Source organism: Sciurus vulgaris (assembly GCF_902686455.1).
Source record: "Sciurus vulgaris genome assembly, chromosome: 6".
Lineage (NCBI taxonomy): Eukaryota > Metazoa > Chordata > Mammalia > Rodentia > Sciuridae > Sciurus > Sciurus vulgaris.
Window position 1 is genome coordinate 12532329 of NC_136466.1, and position 21143 is coordinate 12553471.

Consider the following 21143-nt stretch of genomic DNA (forward strand, 5'->3'; position numbering starts at 1 on the left):
AATGAGGGGTCTCTCTGAAGAGGGGCTCTCCTTTGCGATATGCTAACCCTCTCACATGAAATTTCTGAGAACAAGAAGAAACCATTGAAAACCACAGGTCCTGACGTCTTTACAAGACTTTCCCGGAAGCAAATGAGAGTACACAATCTCCGTTCAGAGGGGAACTCTGAGCTTTATGGTGTCTGGGCACTTTTTTCTCCTATTGAATATGTTTCTAGCCAGGGTTGGGGACCCAGCTGTAAATCTGCTCCAACTCAACACACAGGCACCGCCATGAAACCTGCAGAGGGGCTGTCCCACTTGGTCACACCTGGCCTGCAACAGCCTGTTCCAAAGGGAAAAGCTGGGTCCCTGCTGGAGAGCCATGGACAAGGAGCAGCTCTTTCTAAAAAGATGATCGCCCTGTGGAGCTCCTACCCAGGACCTTCATTTGCCTTCTGTTTAGAGAAAACCCTTTCTTCCCTTCTCCCGCATCCTCCAAGATTGGGCTTGGTAGTCTCTTCTCCAGGAAGTGGCCCCCAAACCCTCACAGGTTGGAAGTGGTGGCCTACTTTTATCTGTCCAAACCTGTTGGAGCAGTAAGAGCTGACATTTGCTGAATAAGCTAGGCATAACGCAAATGACATATGGCGTCCGCTCCTACACACAGAGATAGCAGGATGCACACGGTCAGCCTCTCGCCCATCCCCAGAGCACTGCATTTGGGCTGGACATGGCTGAGTGTAGTGCACCCCAGGAGAGACACCCCAAACACTGCCATGGAGAGGGCCCAGGACTCCCTGAGCTGAGCAGGAAGACCCTGAGCTTTGCCATCTATGCTGGAGCCTGAAGGCCTAGCCCAGCGTGCAAGTCAGCACCGCCTCCAGCAGAGGCCTGGCCATTCTCCTGCACAGCCTCCGTTGCTAGGTGACCTGCCAGGGAGGTAGACCAGTTAGACTGGTCGACTGATCTCTGTGGGGCACTTACTATTTGCTAGGCATTGTCTCAGTGATTCTCACAAGCCCCTGACGAGGAACAGTCCTCATCTTATGGATGGTGAAGCCATCTGGAGGGACTCACCCAGAAACACTTCCGGCGCCACACAGCAGCAGTGAGATTCAGACCAGATCAGGATGATGACCACGGAGTGTCTGTTCCTACCCCTGCCCACTGCTGCATCTCGGGACCCTCCCTGCCGGAGGCTGCCCTCATCTCTTAGCTTGTCAAGTCCCCTTCCTAAAGGACAGCCACACCTTTATCAGTGTCCGCAGTGCACACCTTGAACGAGTATTTATGGAGCACAGAGGGACTAATTTTAGATTTCGTCTTCCACAAGGTCACACCCTCATCCTGCTGCCTTTTGATCCATTGCAGGAGCAGGGTAGAAGGTCTTGCTCCGAAGACCAAGTGAGACATAGCGGTGACCCCTGAGAGCCTTGGGGTCAAGGTCAGTGAAGCTGATGGGCCTCTCCTGGCTGTCCCAGGATGCACGATGGCTACGCGCCACGAGGCCAGCAGAACGGAGGCCTTGCCTCCCAGTGCCTTGCTGGTGCGATTTCTTATTTACTGCACTTTCCCATCTAATTGTCTTTAGCCAACGGTTTATCACAAATGTCACATTTGGCTCCCTGCCTTCCCGAGATCAATAGGAGGGTCTCAAGTGGGCTGGTTGTGAAAATGTATCAAACACATCACCAAGGAGAGGGAGCGGTCAGGGTGCAAAATGACCTCCTGGGCACTAAAGAGGGACAGAAGCAAAGGCTTGGGTGAGCCTCTCTAGGACCATGGCGTGACGCTGGGCAAGCCTGAGGTCGGCTCCCTCATCTCCAGGTGGACGTAATAAAGGCCCCTGCTCTGGATCCCAGCAAACCCTCTCTCTGTGGTAGCTCTGTGCGGTTATTATTATTGCTAAGGGCTTGGCATGGGTACATCCTTTGAACGAGTAGTCTCACTTGTCAGAATGTACCACTAGGAAATTATTATTATTATCATCGTCGTCATTATTATTATTATTTGTAGTGGGGATTGAACTCAGGGCCACTCAACCACGGAGCCACATCCCCAGCCCAATTTTGTATTTTATTTAGAGACAGGGTCTCACTGAATTGCTTCCTGCCTCGCTTTTGCTGAGGCTGACTTTGAACTAGTGATCCTCCTGCCTTAGCCTCCCAAGCCTCTGGGATTATAGGTGTGCACCAACACGCACGGCTCATCATGAGGAAATTATTAAAAAGTACATGCACCTGCACCTTCAAAGGTTCTTACTGTAGAATAATTGATAATGCTGAAAAAGGAAGATTGGCTGATTTTTAAAATCTAGACTCTTTTTGAAGTATTTAAAATGAGTTTAGGAAAGAATATCCAGGGTTGCAAAGACCTCCTCCCCGCTTAGGCAAGATCCAGGATGAAAACAACACACAAGGTCAGATCCTGTATTTGTAAAAATGATTAAACTGGAAAATACACTAAACTGTTAATATTCTCTATTTTTCTGAGCAGCACCAAATATTACTGCAGAGTGACAAAAACACAAATCAAAACTCTCTTCTAAAAAAAAAAAAAATTGAAATTTGGTTTGTTTGGGGGCTTGAATGATGGATATTCTGAGAAATATGATAATGGACTCCACCATTTCTACCAGCAAGCACAAGTCTGAATGCTTTATAAGGATTTTCTCATTTGCATCTGACAACCTTGCCATGAGCACTTCATATCATCCCCATTCTACGGAGGAGGTAACGGAAGCACAGAGCTGTTGAGTGACTTACCCAAGGCCACACAGCTTTGAGTGCTACAGGTTGCACGTTACGGCAAGGTGGTTGGGAGTGGATCACTTCCTTATGCCCACGCTGTTCGGTGGCTAGAAAGCTCCATCAACCTCTCACAGAAGCCATACTTAAACATCATGTTAAAAATATGCATTTAAGTGTCTGACAAAATTATAATTAAGCCTCACACTGATTTGATTGATATCTTGGATCTAGTTATCTGGGGATATTTGGAATGAATACGAGGCTACTTAAACTGAAAGCACTTAATGAATGGGAAACTGTTTGATGAGGACTTTATCTTGCAAAAGGAAACTCTGGTGATAAAAAGTTTATTTTATCTCATATTCAGGAAGATTTGGGTTATATTTGCAACTGTGCTCTAGTTGTTAGAATGAATATCGAGTTTTCATACGTACACAAAAATGTGATGCCCAACACTTCATTCTACCTCAGCTCCCTCCATCACCAAATACAGTCCGTTTGCAGAGATGTCAAAATATGAGTCTTATGTCCATCTTAGAATCAACAGGATACATGGGAACAATACGGGAGCTCCTCAGCCTGACCAGCCCAACACAACTGGAGGGACAGTCTGTCAGCACAGAGACATCTTCATTCCAATCCCAGCACCTCTTAAAATGTTTTCATGATCGCCTTCTTCAAAGTGCTGATCTTGGCACCTTCTCTGTTCCTTTCTCTGGCTTGCAATTCACTAGGCACCCTTAGCCCAAGTGTACCAAGACTTCCCTTGACCATTCTGGAAGACTTCTGGCTCCACTTTCATTGGCTTCTAACAATTCCTGGTTTGGGCAGGAGTTGTGATCTTACGGTGTGGTTTACGTTAACGCCGATGCTGCTGGACATGCCTGTGTGGTAAGAGGGGGTGTCTGATGTGCCCAAGGGAGCTTTGTGACCCCAAACTGTCTCAATGCTGCTGTGTGTGAAGTGGGGGTGCTACAACAGGACCAACCTCATAGGGTTGACACGAGGGTAACTAAGGCAACACATGTGAAGCAGTTGGTCCTGGGGTCCTGGTACTGTTCTATGTGGGCAGAGATGCTGGTGTTAAATGGGTGGAGCCGAGAGCATTTTCGTAAGTGACCAGAGGAATGGCGAATGTTTTCCTACCATAATTTTTCTTCCTTGCAAAGCATCCATGGACCTTTTGGAAGTTCTTCATTTTGTGAAGATCTTGGAACAAAACTTTTCCCCACATCTTTGAACACAGATGTGAACTTCCATAACCGTCACTTATTATGAAGGCTAAAGATCTATGCTGGGCTCTTTTTTGAATCCAGCCTGATGTGCGCCTGCTCAGATGAAGCCATGCAAGCAAGACCCTCTTGGATCTTGTTCCAGCAAACTCCAGGCTGAGCAGAGGCCCATGCTCAGGTCCAGAGGTAAAACCAGGAGTTGAATTCCCAATGAAGGTGAAATGGTCCCATAAAGGAGATTATTGTTATTATTTTTATTTTAAAAGAAAGTTTCAAAATTTGGGTACAACTCTTCTACTTTTATATCTAAGGCAAGGAATCTGAGCAGTTGCTAGATAGTTTAAGTGACTTAACCCTGAAACAATTATTTTCTCTCACTTCTCTTTCAAGCTGTGGATCAATTTAATTGAAGACTCTCCACAGCCCGTAAAAGAAACGATTAAAGAAAATACTGTTGCTATTCACAACTACCTAAATATATTCATTATGATTTTTTTTTCTCAAAACTGTGCAAAGAAAACAAGGTACATAAATCAATTAAATCTTGAGAATGGCTGAGATTACAGTCATTATCTATATCCATCCAAGGCTTGTTGTACTCAAGATGGTTCAACCGTGGCATAGATTTGCTTTTGGTAAAGAGAGAGATTGTAAAAATGAAGAGGAGTAGAATATGGGAACACGCCCATATTTCAACAACTCCAATGAACAAATGTTAAGATCTTGTATTTGCTTCCTGTGTGTGTTGGAGGCTGGGACAGGGAGACTTGCTTACCTTCAATATTTTATTATAGAATAGAGTAAATACTCTAACAACCTAACTCCCAGCCATATTCTCCTCTCTTGCTCTTAGAGAGGCCCACCCCCATGAGTTAAAAGTCTCTCTCTGGAGCTATGTCCACATCCACACTCACTCCTCCGTATCTAAGGGTTCTATACCCATGAATTAAGCCAACTGCAGATTGAAAATATTTGTGAAAAGATTGCATCTAAATTGAACATGCACTTTTCTTCCTTGTCACTAGTTGCTAAACAATACAGTATAATAATGTATGCAGTATTTACACTGAAATATATTATATGTCATCTCCAGATGGCTTAAAGTCTCGGGAAGGAAGTATGTAGGTTCTAGGCAAATATTGTGCCATTTTATGTAGGAGACTTGAGCGTCCTCAGATTTTGATATTCTGGAACCAATCCTTCATTAATATTGAGAAATGACTCAGTGTGTGTGTATATGTACATATACACATGTGTATGTATGTGTGTATATACATATATATACACACACATTATATATGTCATATGCATATATACACACACATGCATACAAACCTAAAATAAACCTGCATATACAGAGATTAACATAATAATAAACGTGGACTTTATGTAAACTATATTTATGTTAGTAAAATCACTTTTTCTGCTTTATACTTGGGGTTCTACATAAGATTTCACTTGACCTTGAAGGGCTTTGCTCATAATATTATAAATGCCTGACCTATGGCACCTCCAAAACTGCATTCAGGCTAATGAGGAGATATGGTGCAGTCCCCTGTCTCATCCTCTCTTCTCTTTCTTTCACTTTTTTGGGTGTGGTTTTGCTAAGTTGCCCAGGTTGGCCTTGAACTTGTGATTCTCTCTCAACCCCCTACCCCATAGGATTACAGGACCCATGATCATGCTTGACTCTTTCTCTTCCCTGTTCTGAGTGTCATGAACCCAAGCATTGCCCCTCTTAAAAAGCACTCAGCACCCTCCTGGTGCATGCTCCTCAACACCAGATCTCCCATCGATTTCCAGTTGCCCAGGAAGTTTCTCTGAGCTGCCAGGAGGTTGCCCTCTGATTTGGATGGCTATTGGGATGCCATCAGATACTCATAAGGGGGTCCACTGAGAAAGTTCTTTCCAAAAGCACTTTCAGTCTGACAGAAGAATCTGACTGGTTTTGCAAGACCTTCTCTCTATACTTCAAGGTCTTTTGGAAAGCAAATTTTAAAAAATATATATTTCTTTAAAAGTATGCCTTCCTTCAAAATGAAATTGAACATCATCTTAGGGACATCTACAAATTGCCTCATGATGTGCTGTGTGAGTGGACAGCAGGCCCTTGACCTTGGCTTCATGGGAACAGGAGGCCCAGGAGAGCTGACCTACCTAGTAACTGGGCCCTTGCAGGGTGGAGAGACAACCGCAAGCTGACAGTCAGGACAGGAACCCCACTGGTCCCACCTCTGCTTGAAGCCTTGTACATACTTACTTAGCAGGGCAAGAAAGAAGGGGACAAGGAAGGGAAGAGCTTGTTTTCGAATAATGCTGTGCAATGGAAAGGGATAAACTGGAGCTGGCTAGAGCTAACACCACAAATCACCATCTGTAAATGTGCTCTTAAGAAATATCATTAGGGGAATCTGCTGATGAGGACAAACGGGAATGCTCTGGGCTCATTCCGTCCCAGTTCACACATGCCTCATCTGCCATATTTGCATATCTTTGGTATGATCGCGGGGCAACCTGTGGTTTCTTAAACACTTCCCTTCCATTGGTGGATGCGTTTCACGTGTGGGTGGTTTTGCTTCCAATCCTGTAGAAACAGCGCCACATAAATTAGGGGTTGACAGTGTCTATCCTCCCGCCACGCGGTCCCTGGTCCCTCTATTTATTTGAGCTGTCAGAGCTCTGAGCCCACCCTACGTCTCCAAGTTGCTGCTGGAAGTCACTGGGCTCGCGGCTCCATCAGTCTGAGTGATGAAATAGGCATTTTTAATATTTGCTAAATAGGATTGTGGAGGTGAAGTCCCGGCAGGACTCCCAAGCAGGAACTGCGTCTTGTTGTCTCAGGTTAATCATGTACCTAATTTGCCGATTATTGACTTGTTCTCACAAAGGGTTTTACTTGGCTTGACATATCAGCAGCAATCAGTGAAGAACTGTCAAGCAAACTTGCTCGCTGCCTTAACCACCCAAGATTCTGACTTGCAGCAACAGCCTCTGAGATTTCCTTTGATGCCTAGCACTGTAGCCAGGTCAGATTATTATTATTTTTTTTTCACAGTCTGATCTGTTTCCTTTCTAGAACCAGGGTTCAGCAAATCTGACAGTTTGTAGGATTTCAAATATTTGGTAAGATGTGCTAGGCTTCTGTTGTACACACATCGTCCCCATAAGAATTCAAGTTGGTAGGCTCAGAATGGCTTAAGACTGACTTTTTTTTTTTTTTTTTAACTGTGTCTCAAAAAAAACAAAAAACAAAAAACAAACAAACAAAAAAAAAACCCACAACGCAATGCAGAGTGTCAAAATGCTGCATTTAAAACACAATCTAATATCTATCTTTCAAACTGAGAAGGCTCCAAAATTGGTAATACCTATTTTATGCTAGGGTTCAAGTAAATGAAATGGGCACTAAACAATGCTGCCAGTGGGTAGGAGTGTAAATGGTATAAACTTTCAGGACAATTTAGCAATATAGAGTAAAACCCATAAAGGTTTATTTTTAGGACAAGGATTGAGGATGCAAAGACCAGTCACTAGGACAGGTATCACAGCATTTTATGTGTAAGTCATTAGGGTTTTTCATTGATATTTCAGTGCTCTTCCTTCCAGGGACATCTTTAGATTGCTCTTCCTGCTCCATTGAAGTTAGGGGGTGACTTGATTTAGTTAATATGAGAAAGACTTAAAGTTTATACGTCACTTCCAAACAGAACTCTTCAGGAATCCGTGCACAGAGGAGCTGGGGATATTCTGGATAGTGAAGGCTATGTTGGTCTGTGTCCTCAAATGAGGTCCACCTTGAGCAAAGTCCTAGCGTACTGAAGATGAACGGGAACCACTCGGAGCTAGTGACATCCGAGGCTGGGTAATTCTGGGTTGAGGCTGCTCTGTGCACTGTAGGGGGCTTAGCAGTATCTCTGGGATGTTGAACAATCTCTTCCCAGTTGTGACCACCCAGAATATTTTCAGGCACCGCCAAATGACCTGGGGATAGGAATGGGTGTGGGCCAAAATCACCTCTGGTAGAGAACCCTGGATACAGAGTAAACAAGAAATTGCCCTAGTTATTTGAAGCCACTGAGATTCTCAGACTGTGTTTTAATGCAATGGATTTTTTTAAAATAGTAAAAATAATATATTAACATTTAGCCAAAAGGTATTTCTACTTTCTTCCTTGGTTGCTAAAATTTTTTCTGCAATGCAGATGTAGTTTGTTCTTTTAGTAAGAAGAAAATAACTAGAAAATTAATTTATTTTAAAAGTCTATATAATTGCCTATCTACATACAGTGCTTGGTAGGGTTGTATATACTTTCTTTAGATGCTGGGGATTGAACCCAGGGCCTCACACATGCCAGGCAAGTGCTCTCTCACTGAGCTAGACCCCCAGCATCCAATTTTCAAATGCATAATGAATCTCATATATCTTTCTTTCATGAGTTGGTTTCTATAGTGCTCCCCCATTCTATCTTTGTTGTTGTTACGCAATCACAACAACATCATGAGGCTTACGTCATAGGTAGAGAAGGAGACTAAGGCCATGGCAGGTTAAGGAACACACCCAAGTCACCTGGGTACTGTGAGGCAGGGTAACGTTCAGCAGTGCTCTCTCTAGCTCCAGGACTTCCTCTCCTGTCATGTGCCTGTGTATCTTTTGTAAAAAGCCAGTTTCAAAAACTCAACTGGGACTCACTCGGATTCTTGGGAAATTTAAGCAGGTTAAAAAAAGGATTCTCCTCTGTATTTAATATCCTTGGACAAGGATACTAAACCTTGTAGGTATTTGGTCAGAGCACAAGACTCTGTAAAATTTAAACATAACCATTTCATACAACACAGCCAGTGGAATCCCCCCTCCCCATCTCCTCCTCTTTCTCCAGCTCACATGAGTCACCTTGGCTAGACTGCCAATCCCCGCAGAACTTATGTTCCTTGATAGGATATGCCAATAGAAATGAGAAATTCTATAATAGTTTGAGACATGAGTTAGTCACCTATCTCTGTGAAGAGCTAAGCACCGTCTCCTCCAGGAAATGTAGCTCATCAAATGGACATGAATGCAAGTAATGGCAGGGAAGGAATTCGGGGATGTGTAGGGACGTGTTTTCTTCTTTCCTTTCTTTTCTTAAGCAGCGCCCCTATATTGTACCTGTCTTGTGCATTTCTGGGCATCTGCACTGTACCTCACTTAGGTGACCCCCAGTACACCCTGAATTCCTAAATTGGCAGTGGGACTGAAACCCCAGCAGGCATCCGTCTATGCTTATTCATTTCCCTTTCCTTGAGATGTGTGATGGGGCTGTCCCTAGAGCTATTTTGAGAGGATGATCAGTAGAACAATCACTTGCTTGGCAGGAGACGGACAGTGTGGTATAGCCACAGAAGAAGAAAAGACATTGGCATTGAGAATTGGACTCCTGAATGTCAAAACAGCGGGGAAACTGGGTGGACTGTGCTTCTGCCCGCTGTCCACTTATCACTCAGCTGCAGTCTCCGACTTGTCTTGCTGTAATTATTGGTTTTTTCATGACTCTAGTTGCCAAAAGCATGCAAAGGAAGGGGGGAGAACAGTGCTTTGAAACAATAGAGGGAGGAAATGTGTCCCCAGCGCAGTTCCTTGCAGTCAACGGGCTGAGAGGAAAGTTACACCAGCTGTGCCTAGAGGCATGTTCAAGCTCACCTGGATACTGCCAATAAGCACACCTCGCCACTGCAAACCCTCCATGAGGCTACAGTAGGATCAGTGGAGCCCGAAGGTCAAGGAAACCACCTAGCAGTCTGCAGAACTTCCCAGAGCAGCACCCTGCTGCCTGGCCAGAAGCTACAACGATGCCTTTGGGACTCCTTTCTGCTGAATTCCTGTCTTTTTCCGGATGAGAATCTCTTTGGAGAGCAGATGTGATTTCTGTCTTAGGAGCTCTGCTTGGTCAGGGGCTGTGTTAACTCATCTCTTGGATAATCAGCGCCTAGGCCAATAAATATCTTTCTGGATGGATGGATGGAGGACTCATTGATTACCATTTTACATATTGGTCCCTATAGCCTGGGCTGTGTATGGTAATAAAAACGTACACAGGCCTCCCTGCTCAAAAACGAAAGAGTCCTTTGAGTCCTCATATTGATCATTTCAGGCTATAAAGATGGGATTGCAAATAAGTTTCATCTTGAGAGTCAACACTGGTCGATTGGTAGTGGCTGCCTTGAGAGTTATGTCGGAGGTATTTGTGCACTGGGTCCAGTGAGGAAAAGTGCTGTCATCGATTAGCAATGTCTGCCACAAGCTAAAGACAAGGAAAGGGTGGCCTGACAGCCTCACATTTGCCATGGTTTTAAAGTTTTAAATTCTTCCAATTGAATTTTCTAGATGAGTACCTTTCCAATACATTCCAAAGTCAGCTTCGACTGGATATATAGGTGCTCCCCCTCTACTGGTGTTTTTTCCTAATGTGCTTTATGGTTTTGCTGGATTTGAGGGGAAAGGAGACAGGGAAAAGCATGTGGCTTTTCTCAGGACACATAATTCTTCTTGGAAAAGAAAGTCCAGCTAGACGGGTGTTCATGGACCCCAAATGGCATGTGTAATAAAGTCTCTACCAGGAAAAATTAAATGAGATGTACAAGGAAAAAACAACGTAAACCATAATATATGATTCAGTACTGGGAATAATCTCAGCTTCATAGTGCCAAGGACTTCCCAAGAAATTTAGCAGGGGTCCAAAGGGAAGCCACTGGGGAATCTTGGTTTGTTACATAACTTCCCTTACACAGAACGTTGCCTAGTGATGTTTCAATGAATGAACCCAATAAACAAGGTATCCAGAATTAACCTGTAGGGTTAGCAAAGCTGGCTTCACCAGGTAGGGATGTTACCTTTTTTTTTTTTTTTTTTAAAAATACTTGATTTCTCTAACAGAAGTGTCACTATTTTATAATTCAAAAGTTCTAGAACATTCACTGTTATGCCACCATGCCAGCTACTTAATGTCAGAGCATTTCCATCATCCCAAGCAAGAAATTCCATCCTTATTAACAGTCAATCCAACTCCCTAGTGACCACAAATCCACCAATCCTTCTGCTTTATGGACTTGCCTATTCTGGACAGTTCATATAAGCAGAATCATACAACATTTAGCCTTTTTTAATCTTCTCTTTCACACTAAGCATAGTGTTTTCAAAGTTCATACATGTTGCAGCATGCAATAATGTTTCATTCCTTTCTAGATATGAATACTATTCCAATGTATGTCACATTTTTTTCTATCCATTCATCACTTGGACTTTAGAGTTGGTTATACTTTTTGGCTATTCTGAATAAAGCTGCAATAAACATTGGCATATATTTTACAGAAAATAATGTTTTGCCAGGCATGGAGGTACATGTCTGTAATCCCAGCAGCTCAGGGGGCTGGGGAGGAGGATTGCAAGTTCAAAACTAGTCTCAGTAACTTAGTAAGGCCATAAGCAACTTAGCGAGACCCTGTCTCAAAATAAAAAATAAAAAAAGGGCTGGGGATGTGGTTCAGTTGTAAAGCACCCCTAAGTTCAAGTCTTTACATACATACATACATACACACATACATAAATAAAGCAAATAATAATGTTTTCAATTCTCTTTGGGCGCATAACAGATGTGGCACTGCTAGGTCATTTGGTCTTCCCATGTTTAACTTTTGAAGCACTATCAACCTCTTTTGAGGATCTGGCATACCATTTCATTGCTATTGATAGTGTACAAGGGTTCCGGCTTCTCTGCACCCTTACCATGCTTGTTACTGTCTTCAACGACTGGCATCCCAGTAGGTATAAAGTGGCATGCATTTTTTAAACATGTAGATACACCAAGCCTGGCCATACCTGGGCATGTGATGGTGGGAGTCCCCTTCTTATATAAACACCAAAGAGAGCATCCTTGCCCAGGGAGATGTTGAACTTTAAGAACTGGGGCTGACTGATGTGGATCTGTGACCTCCAGAACACCCCTGGCGGGACTTCCTGTGTCACCCGCCGACCGACTTCTGCTTCGCCGCTGTCTATGCTGCTGTTTTTCAATGACCAGGGTGCTAGAACACAGGAAGAGACACCGAGTCAGTGACGTCTGCAAACGTTAATATCCCTACATTTCTGTTTCATTATATGCCAGAATTATTTGTTTCAACATCAAGTTTAAACTCATGTCAAATTTCTCTTTGGGTCAGAGCTAAAACATTTAGGTTTTAAATAACAAGCTAAAACTCATATCCCAGGGCATCTAAAATCTTGGCACAAGGTTTTCTAAAAATTCTGTGATTACTCTTTACTAATCAAATATAAGAGCTGGAACCAGATAAATATATGCGAAGCTTCCAACCACCCAAATATGACCAGGATGTAAAAAATATCAACAGGGATAGAAGAGGTGACCTTAATTTGACTGCAAATAAATAAAACAATTCAGCAGAAAATGAAGAGCTGATGGGAAGCTGACCCAGTACTGGGTTGATTCCTTCTGTGAGTTACAGGGAAGGGTCTGAGAGCCACAGAGAAGCCACACCTCTCCTTGGGGCATCTCCACATCTCTGCTACATTATTTGAAATTGCTTATATTGAAAATATCAGTTGCCCACACTCAGCATCCTTCAGATCTTTAATAATAGAAGTTTGAGAAATAATCTATTTTGAAAGAGGATTTCTTCATAACTGTGAACTAGCTGTGCCTCCTACACTTCTGAGGGTGATTTCCTTTGCCACCATGGAATTATGGAAAACTGAGAGTTGCTAGTAGTTGCTCAAGAAAAGCGAGAGTTAAAATTTATATCTGAGAGCTTCATTCTCCTCATCTCCAAATGGGAAAAACCTAGTTGGAAATCCGTAGTGTAAAGGTCATATGCAAGGCCTTCAAATGGATTTTGAGCTTGGTAGGGCATATAAAATACACATCTTATCACTACCTATCTTCTTCAGAACATCTAAGCCAAGTGAAGACAAACACAGACAGAATGGGAATCATTCTGTATTGAGGGTCTTTCTCTTCTGGGGCACTGGCCACAGTGGTGGCCCTACAGCTCGGATACTTTCTTCAGACTGAATATGGAGGAAGTTCCCCTCTGTAATGTTCAGAATCCTGGAAATATTTATTCACAGCTGGTTACCACACATGGCAAAGGATGGTCAGGAGAAATGATAAAATTGACGAAGACCAGTATGTAGGCAAACCAACTTGTCTACCTCTGCAGAGCTTACTCTGCTGCTACCTAGCTGCTGCATTAAGTCAAGATTCATGTGACCTTGGCCTCCCACCATAATATGGAAAGGTGACATTTTTGGATCTCTGAAGCTCTTGCATATCTAAATTATAAATAAAAATTCCCACAGAGTGACCTAAACATATAAATTTATTTTTTCTCTCTCTTTATTTTTCCTTTAACATGTGAAGGGACATTTTTATCCTGTCCAAATAAAAAGCAATCAGGAATCTAAGATAAAGTAAGGAGAATCACTGGTTTGGATTCCAAGAGATCCTTTTGACCTCCTCTAAGTTAGGAACTGAATGTGGAAACCTCATCACATAACATCTTTAAGAAACACCAGACGTCCTGAGTGGTTCATATCTTTAGATGGGGCCTAGAGAGTTTGTCACATACCTTGAACATTTTAAGGCTGGCCCGTGTTTCTAATGGGCACTGATATAGACCTGCTGCAAGAGGAATCTGGGTCAGTTTTTTAGAGCAGAGACCATATGGGTGCAAATCTTGACTTTGAGGCTTGCTCTGTCTCAGGTCCTCAGGTGTCCAGTTGGGGGCGCTGTTACTATTTTTTGTATGGTTATAATGAGGGATTACTGAGTTAATCTATGCAAAACTCATAGAATAATTTGTGGCACAAAATAAGTATCATTATTATCTGTAAAGCTCTAAGCCTGAAGAGAATGTTGTTAATTTAGGGGTTTTGCTGAAATAAAGGCAGGTCCAGGGGGAAACATTTATTTTCAGAAGTTGATCAGAAGCTCTGGTTACCATAAGTTAGAAATTAATCTGCTTTTGATGGACACTACTCCTCCCTAAATTAAGATTTTGGGGGAAAGAATATAATACAAAAGGAACCAGTAAGGAAGAGAGATATGGGAAAAAGTTCCTGAAAGAGAATACTCTAAGGGTCTTTGGTAGAGATTAAAAGCAACCCCAGAAACGTATACAGCAACAAGTTGAAGTAGTGCACTAAAAATAAAAAAGAACTTTAAAGACATCCTATCTTGAACCTTAATGAGATGTGCCTGCCTTCATGTCTGCGGGCTTTCAGGGTTTGCTGGGTTGATGGCAGCACACGACAAAGAGGAAATCAGCACCCAGGAGACCTCTGAGCTACTGTGGAAACCTACATGAATTTTGATCATGTCAAGCCAAAGGCAGATGCTGGAGATACACAAGGAGGCTGGCCTCCAGAGGGCCTTTGCCCTGGAGGAATTCAGATATGCAGGCCCCGGTCTGATTCTTATACTAGTGGGGACCCTCCCTCTTTTATTAGACCCTAGCTTCGGGATACTGAGCTCAGAAAGTTGATTTCCGCTAATTGTGAGTACAGGCCACCTTCCCAGTGGCCTCTTAAGGCCCCTTAAGGTTTCAGATGCTCCCCTTTTTTATATACCATCCACTGAAGAGGTGGTGCCCCTAGGGTGCAAAGTACAGGTTTTGGAGTCACAGAACTGGGCTCAAATCCGAGCTCTGGTCCCTCCATGCTATGTGACATCCAGCAATTTGCTTAACTTGTCTGAGCCTCCAATCCTTTTTGTGTGAAATGAGAGCCATAGTAATACTACCTCACGGGGCGAGGTAACATGTGGACCCATAAAGAAGAGCTGAGTACAGGGCCTAGCACATAGTAGCAGCAAGATAAATGCTGTTGAGTTATGTGGAATGAAATAAAGAAAGGAAAAACTACACAGGAAAGCATCTGGTTTTCTTTGCAAAATAAAGAATCTCCGTAAAAGGGAAGAAAACTATGTGTGTACCTGTGATATACAGGTATGTATGTGCATGTGTGTGTGTGTGTGTGTGCGCGCGTGCGTGTAAATGTATGTCCAAAGAAAGAATTGGATTCTTTTGGAATAAAGGTTTAACCACAAGATCAAGCTTAAAATGGGGAGTTGGGACTTAGCTCAGGTCAAGTTCACTTTCTTTCTTCTTCTTTTTTTTTGTACAGGGATTGAACTCAGGGGCACTCAACCACTGAGCCACGTCCCCGGCCCTATTTCCCTATTTTGTATTTTATTTAGAGACGGGGTCTCACTGAGTTTCTAGCGCCTTGCCATTGCTGAGGCTGGCTTTGAACTCTCTGTCTTCCTGCCTCAGCCTCCGGAGCCTCTGGGATTATAGGCGCCTGGCTCAAATGCGCTCTCACAACGAAGCTGTCCTTTCCCCCAAACGCCAGTCCTACTCCTGTGCAGACCGGACGGTCCAGCTCTGAAGCAATTTCACTTCCTTCTGCCTCGGGCTGTGGCCCGGCTGCGGCCTTCTAGAGTTGCTTTAGGTGTTTCCCCCAGTTCTCCCCCTGGACACTGCTCCCTGGGGTCAGGCAGAGCTCCCGGGCCCTGCACTGAGCGCCTGGCCATCCGTGTGTGCCATGAGCAGCAGCCAGCTCCTCCTGCCCATCTGCTGGGTGATTTTAACCACACGATGACCACAAAAAGGAGCTTTGAAAAACTGCATAAAAACGGAACTTTAAAACGAAACAGATTTACCTCTGGAGAGCTCTATGTGGCATTCATTATTTGAAGAAATTTCCTATGGAATCTTTTGTGTAAAATAAATACTTTGGGGAGGTGTGATGCAGTTGAAAATGTCCTTTAGATGAAGACCTTAAAATCAGGGATTCTTCCCCCGACACTTAGTGACACTGAGCCTTTGGTGGAAGGAATGGATGAAAATAGACTATCGTGCTGATGGACTTCCATTCTCATTACCAAGCAGCTGTGGTTGGAGGAGGCCTAGCTCCCAAGGGCTCCGCAGCGTCACCTACAAAAGATGTTTGGACTCAAAAGAAGTCTTAAGTGGCCCACAGAGTGGACCCAGAGGGCTGTCTCTCAGTACATCCTAACAAGTCTACCAAGAGGGTTAACAGAAAGCCATTATGGCTGGTTGGTTTATAGGTGACTTTACTTCTAATAAACTTGAGGCATTTAACATATTCTATCCATACTGTTAAATAGCCAGTGAGTGCTTTCACACTGAGTTCTCCAGGTGTGCAACTGAATTAGGGTTTTGCAAAGAGGGGTTTTCATTCTGCTCATATGTAAATAGACATATATACTGTGTCTGTGTGTATCATATATCTAGTATATATAATTATATATGTATGCATATTTAATTCTCCTTTTGAATTTTGGACTTACAAAAAAAATCAAAAGCATTACAAAGAATTCCTATAATCTTTAATCCAGATACCACAAATGTTGTACACATTTTCTTTATCATTCTCCCTAAAATATACATATAATATTATACTCACTAATACATAATATATATATGTATTATGTGTGTGTGTATATATATAGATATATAGATACATATTTGCATACACAGTTGGCTCTCTGAATCTGTGGGTTCTATATCCACAGATTCAATATACTACAGATCAATATTCAGAAAAAAAATCGAGCATGTACTAAACGTGCAGATTTTTTTCTTCTCAATATACCCTAAATAATACAGCCTACTATTTTCATAAGCTTTGCATTGTATTAGTTAAGATCATGAGATGATTTAATATATATGGGAGGATGTATTAGGTTATATGCAAACAAGCTATCATGTTATATAAGGACCTGCAGATTTTGGCCTCTGGGGTTTTGGAAACCAGTTCCCACAGATACAGAGATATGATGATGTGTGAGTGTATATATAGATTTTTTTTTCTGAAAATCTGAACATAATTATAAACAGATCTTCATTTACCTCCACACACTTTTTTTTTCCTTAAAAACAAGGACGATCTTTTTTCGGAAACGTAGTAGAGACATCAAAGGCAGGGAGTCAACACAGCGATCATGTATTATTTAGTCCACACAGCTCATCATCATTTCCCAGTGATCACACTAGTCCTTATAGTGAATGGGGGAAAAAGGCCCAGCCGTGCCCACTGACCTAGCACCAGCACCATGGTAAGTCCCTAACAGGACATCAATGTGAGACAGGCAGCAAGGAGACAAGGGACTGAGGCTCTGTCTTCAGCTGCAGGGTAGATCCCAAGGGGGCTTGGAGAGTTGGCTTGACTCAGCTCTGGTAAGCTCTAGCAGGTGATTTTGGGTCCATCACCCTCTGGGGGCCTGTGCTCATCTGTGTAGTGGGCCACTTCTGAGGACTAAGCCATGTGGCATGTGGAGACTTGAAGGTGCTTCTCCACATTTCTCTTCTGTCTGGAAGTGCTCCCTTGAGCCATCCATAGCCCATGTCCTGGATTTGAAGGCCAACGTTTGTGATGGTCTAATTCCATACACAGGCTACCTGATGTAGGCATCATTAATAAAAGTGGCCAAGGGTGGAGTGGGCCTTAAGGAAACAGGTAGTCATTTGCCAGAGCTGCTGGAATCAATGTACAAAGAGCTCAGTCTGCCTGTGGACTGGGAGGGGCAGAGCACAGGTCACATGCATTAAGATGCAATGGTGGGAGCAGACACAAGCACAAGTTCATTCCTCCAATGGCTGGTGTTGATGGGCTCCAGCCACTGCAGTCATGGGCAGCTCTGCACACCTGCCTAAGTAAAGAACACTCAGATTTTATTTACTTAACAATGAATAATGAACATCTAAGCGTGCCGGGTGGGTCACTCCTTCATATTTTCATGCAATCAACATTTATCAAGCATCGACTGAAGTATGAGATAATCTGATGGTCCACATTGAGTTGGGGTGATTGTCATATTCCCATTCTCTCTTATCCCGGAAGCCTGCAGAGCAGGTTCCCCTCGACTGGATTTGGGTTGAATTGGGGGGCATCAGGAAAAGAGGCATTAAGGAGCACCCTGAAGTCACTCTGTGGAAGTCTGGCCAGTATCCTTGGGTTCTTGGCAATGAACGGAAAGCAGGAGGGAGTCCAGACCACATCTCCCAGAGCTGGAACTTCCTACAGCAGACTTTTCTGTCTCTTCATGAGCTTCACAATGAAAAGTGGAGATGATGATCATTTTGCTCTCAGAAGCAGATGTCTGAGACAGGATGGGTCTGACTAGCTCATCTCCAGCTTAAAGATGAGATGCCTGGTTTTTTTTTTTTTTTGAGGCAACACTCAATGATCAATTTTACAGGATCATTCAACTCTATAACTGTATGGATGACTGCGCATGTAAATGTGAAACTATGGCCTGTGTCTGAAACATGTTCCTAAAATTTCAACCAGTTAAATAAGACTGATGTTGAGCAAGACGACTGCCTTCCATGGCTACATTAGGAGCTAATCATTTCAGAAAATGTTACCATAATTCATTTATGGAAACAGCGAAACTATTCCCCAAACAAGTGATAAAGTGAATGGACTCATAGTCATACAGGGAAATGAGGCCTCATATTAATACTTCCTAACTTAACCCAACTCCAGAGGCACCTCTGCATAAATCTGCCTTGCGGATTATTCTGCCTCACATATTTTTATCTATTGCAAATAAAGTTGAATTCAGAATATTGCTTCAGTCATTACACCTCGTTTCCATTTATTTGGGAATCAGGACAACTATCTGAATCTGCCGTTTAACCAACAAGTAACTGAATAGATTCTCCTTAGGACCTTAGAGTCACTGTCCGAGAGTCCAGCTCATCCAAGCTGCTCAGCCTGTAAGCCTTCAGCTGCTGCTAAAGGGCTGTTCTCCAAGAAGTGGCTTCCACCCTGGGCCTCGTGCTCCTGAGATGGTGCTCAAAGCACTACATAGCAGCAGTGATTTTTACAAAATCCTTCAGCTCTAGGACTGAATATGGCCTTTATGGTCTTTTAAAACTTCAATTTTTTCACCTTAGATAAAAGTGGTCGACTCTTTGCCACCTAGAGAGTTCACGAATATTTATGCCTCTGACCATTCCAGTGAACTCATTTCTGCATTGATATGTCATTGAGTTTATTAGTATTATTGATCGTAGCTGAAATGTATTGAGAAGCCATGTGATCTCCTGAGGTCCCTTTTGCTTCCTCTGATTTTTTTCAGATGAGAAAACCAATGATGGAAGTTAAATGACTTGCTTAAGGTCACACCACTCTTCAGTAGTGGAACTGGGGTCAAAAGCTTCATCTGGGAGACCCCGAGCCCCATGAATTCAGCACTCGGTGATCTGCATTTCAGACCATGTGCTGCGTGTGAGGGATATGGAGAAGCAGTGTGAATCCAGAGAGCAGATCTCTGGGTGTGCAAGTCAGCCACGAAAAGAAGGGTGGATGGTGAGCTCGGGAAGCAAATGCAGCAGGCAGGGAAATGGGTCTCGTTCTTCACACCCATGTCAAGCCACAGTGACACCAGCAAACAGAAACTAGGAAACCTGAACGGGGCTGTGGGTGGCAGTCTGAAGCACAAATCCACAGTGTGATAGACTTGGGTGGTACCCATCTGTAGCAAGGGTAGAACAACATGGTCTCCACAGTGAGAGACATTTGATAATGTGGGCAGGCTGCTGCTGTATCTGCCAGTAGACATGCAGTCATGTGATGTTTGACTCAGACATAATGACCCCTTGCCCTTCTGGGAACTTCACTGACTTTGGAAAAGCCCCACGCAGGGAAGTGATCATTTTGCAACCCTGGGCTGTGTGAATCAAGAGACTGACTGACGGGAGCCAGAGGAAGAATTACCAACCTCCCCGCTAATCTGGCTCCTAGTACCACGCATTAAGCCAACTAGTAAAAATCATTATGAAGTTTTTGCTGAAAGGGCAAGTGTAGAAAAACATGTTTCTAAACAGAATAACAGTCTTTGCCATTTTTTCCAACTTGCATACCATCTGGAAATTCTGATTTTTTTTTTTCAAAGGGTAGGAAAGAAATGTGCTTCAGGCACAAATAAATGTTTACAGCTGAGTTATAAACCGAGAATGGTAGGGCTTAAAACAGACAGGCTGGCAGTGATGAAGCTCAAGCTGCAGTGAGACAATGCTGCAGGGAGCCGGTCAACCTGTTCTACACACTTGGGCCCTTTTGAATAGGAAGTCCTACTTCCCACTGAACTCATCAAGCAAATGCTTGGGGAGAAATCCTCATGGGAAGCTCATATCAATTCTCCCAAGGTAAAGGAAAGAAGATGAAGGGGCATTAGTGTTGGTCTTGATCCTGGGAAAGCATGTGACACTTGGAAAACATGACATCTCATAGGAAGTGGCAGCCCATGGAGACTTATTAAGTGGACCAATGGAGAGAAGCCATAATGACGTCAACGACAACAAGAAAGATCCATTGCTTGCTTATTAAGCGCGTTGGACAAGGTTATCTTGTTTATGCAGGATGGCAAGTCTGTGAGGGAGTACCATTCCACAGGTGAGCAGCTGGAGGCGGAGAGAGGATGAAGACCTGCATAAAGTCACACAGCGTCCAAGAGAAGCAGCTGATGTTTGCATCCAGCCAGACCAGCGATAGCCTCTTACAATCTAGAGGGTCTTTTAATGCAAAGTTACCAAGAATATATTATAACCAGTGCTTGGTTGAGAAGGAAAAACTGATGTATTGGGAGTTTGAGCTCCTCCCTCTGGTCTCCCATAATTTGTGCATTTATTGGAAAAGTTGAAGTGGATTTGGAAAAGGCATGGGACAAGTCATTGAACCTTTTTTTTTTTTTTAATTTTTTGTAAAGGGTCAGGTAGTAAATATTGCAGGCCTTGTGGGCTGGAATAGCCTCTGATACACTGACTTAGCTCCATCGCTGCAGAGCAAGAGCACAGGCACAACATGTAAGCAGATGTGCATGGACTGCTGCGCTCAAAAAGAACTTGAGCTACCTTCATAGGCAGCAGGGCAGATGTGGTCCTTAAGCTGTGGTTGGCCGACTCCTGATATCGAAGACACTTTGAATTTAAAAAGAGTCATAGGTTCTGAAGATGACCCATGGGATTCTACTTAGGCATTTATTCTTTCTTAAAATCAGTGACAAATTGGGTACCTAGGCTGTGCCTCTTTGACGCTCTGGTATACCTTGCTGCTAGGCCCACCCCATCAAACGGGGTTGCCTTATATCATCTGAGCA

At 43.3% G+C, this 21143-nt stretch overlaps 1 protein-coding gene across 19 annotated transcripts in view; it reads right to left on the bottom strand.

Annotated features, from left to right (window-relative positions):
* TENM2 (teneurin transmembrane protein 2) overlaps window positions 1-21143 on the bottom strand; it is a 657515-nt gene that overhangs the window by 156757 nt on the left and 479615 nt on the right. For all 19 annotated transcript variants that reach the window (XM_079145381.1, XM_079145388.1, XM_079145390.1 and 16 more), the window contains one exon: window positions 11816-12021. In XM_079145381.1, the coding sequence (XP_079001507.1) occupies window positions 11816-12021 (206 nt within the window). The remainder of the gene's footprint in view (window positions 1-11815; window positions 12022-21143) is intronic.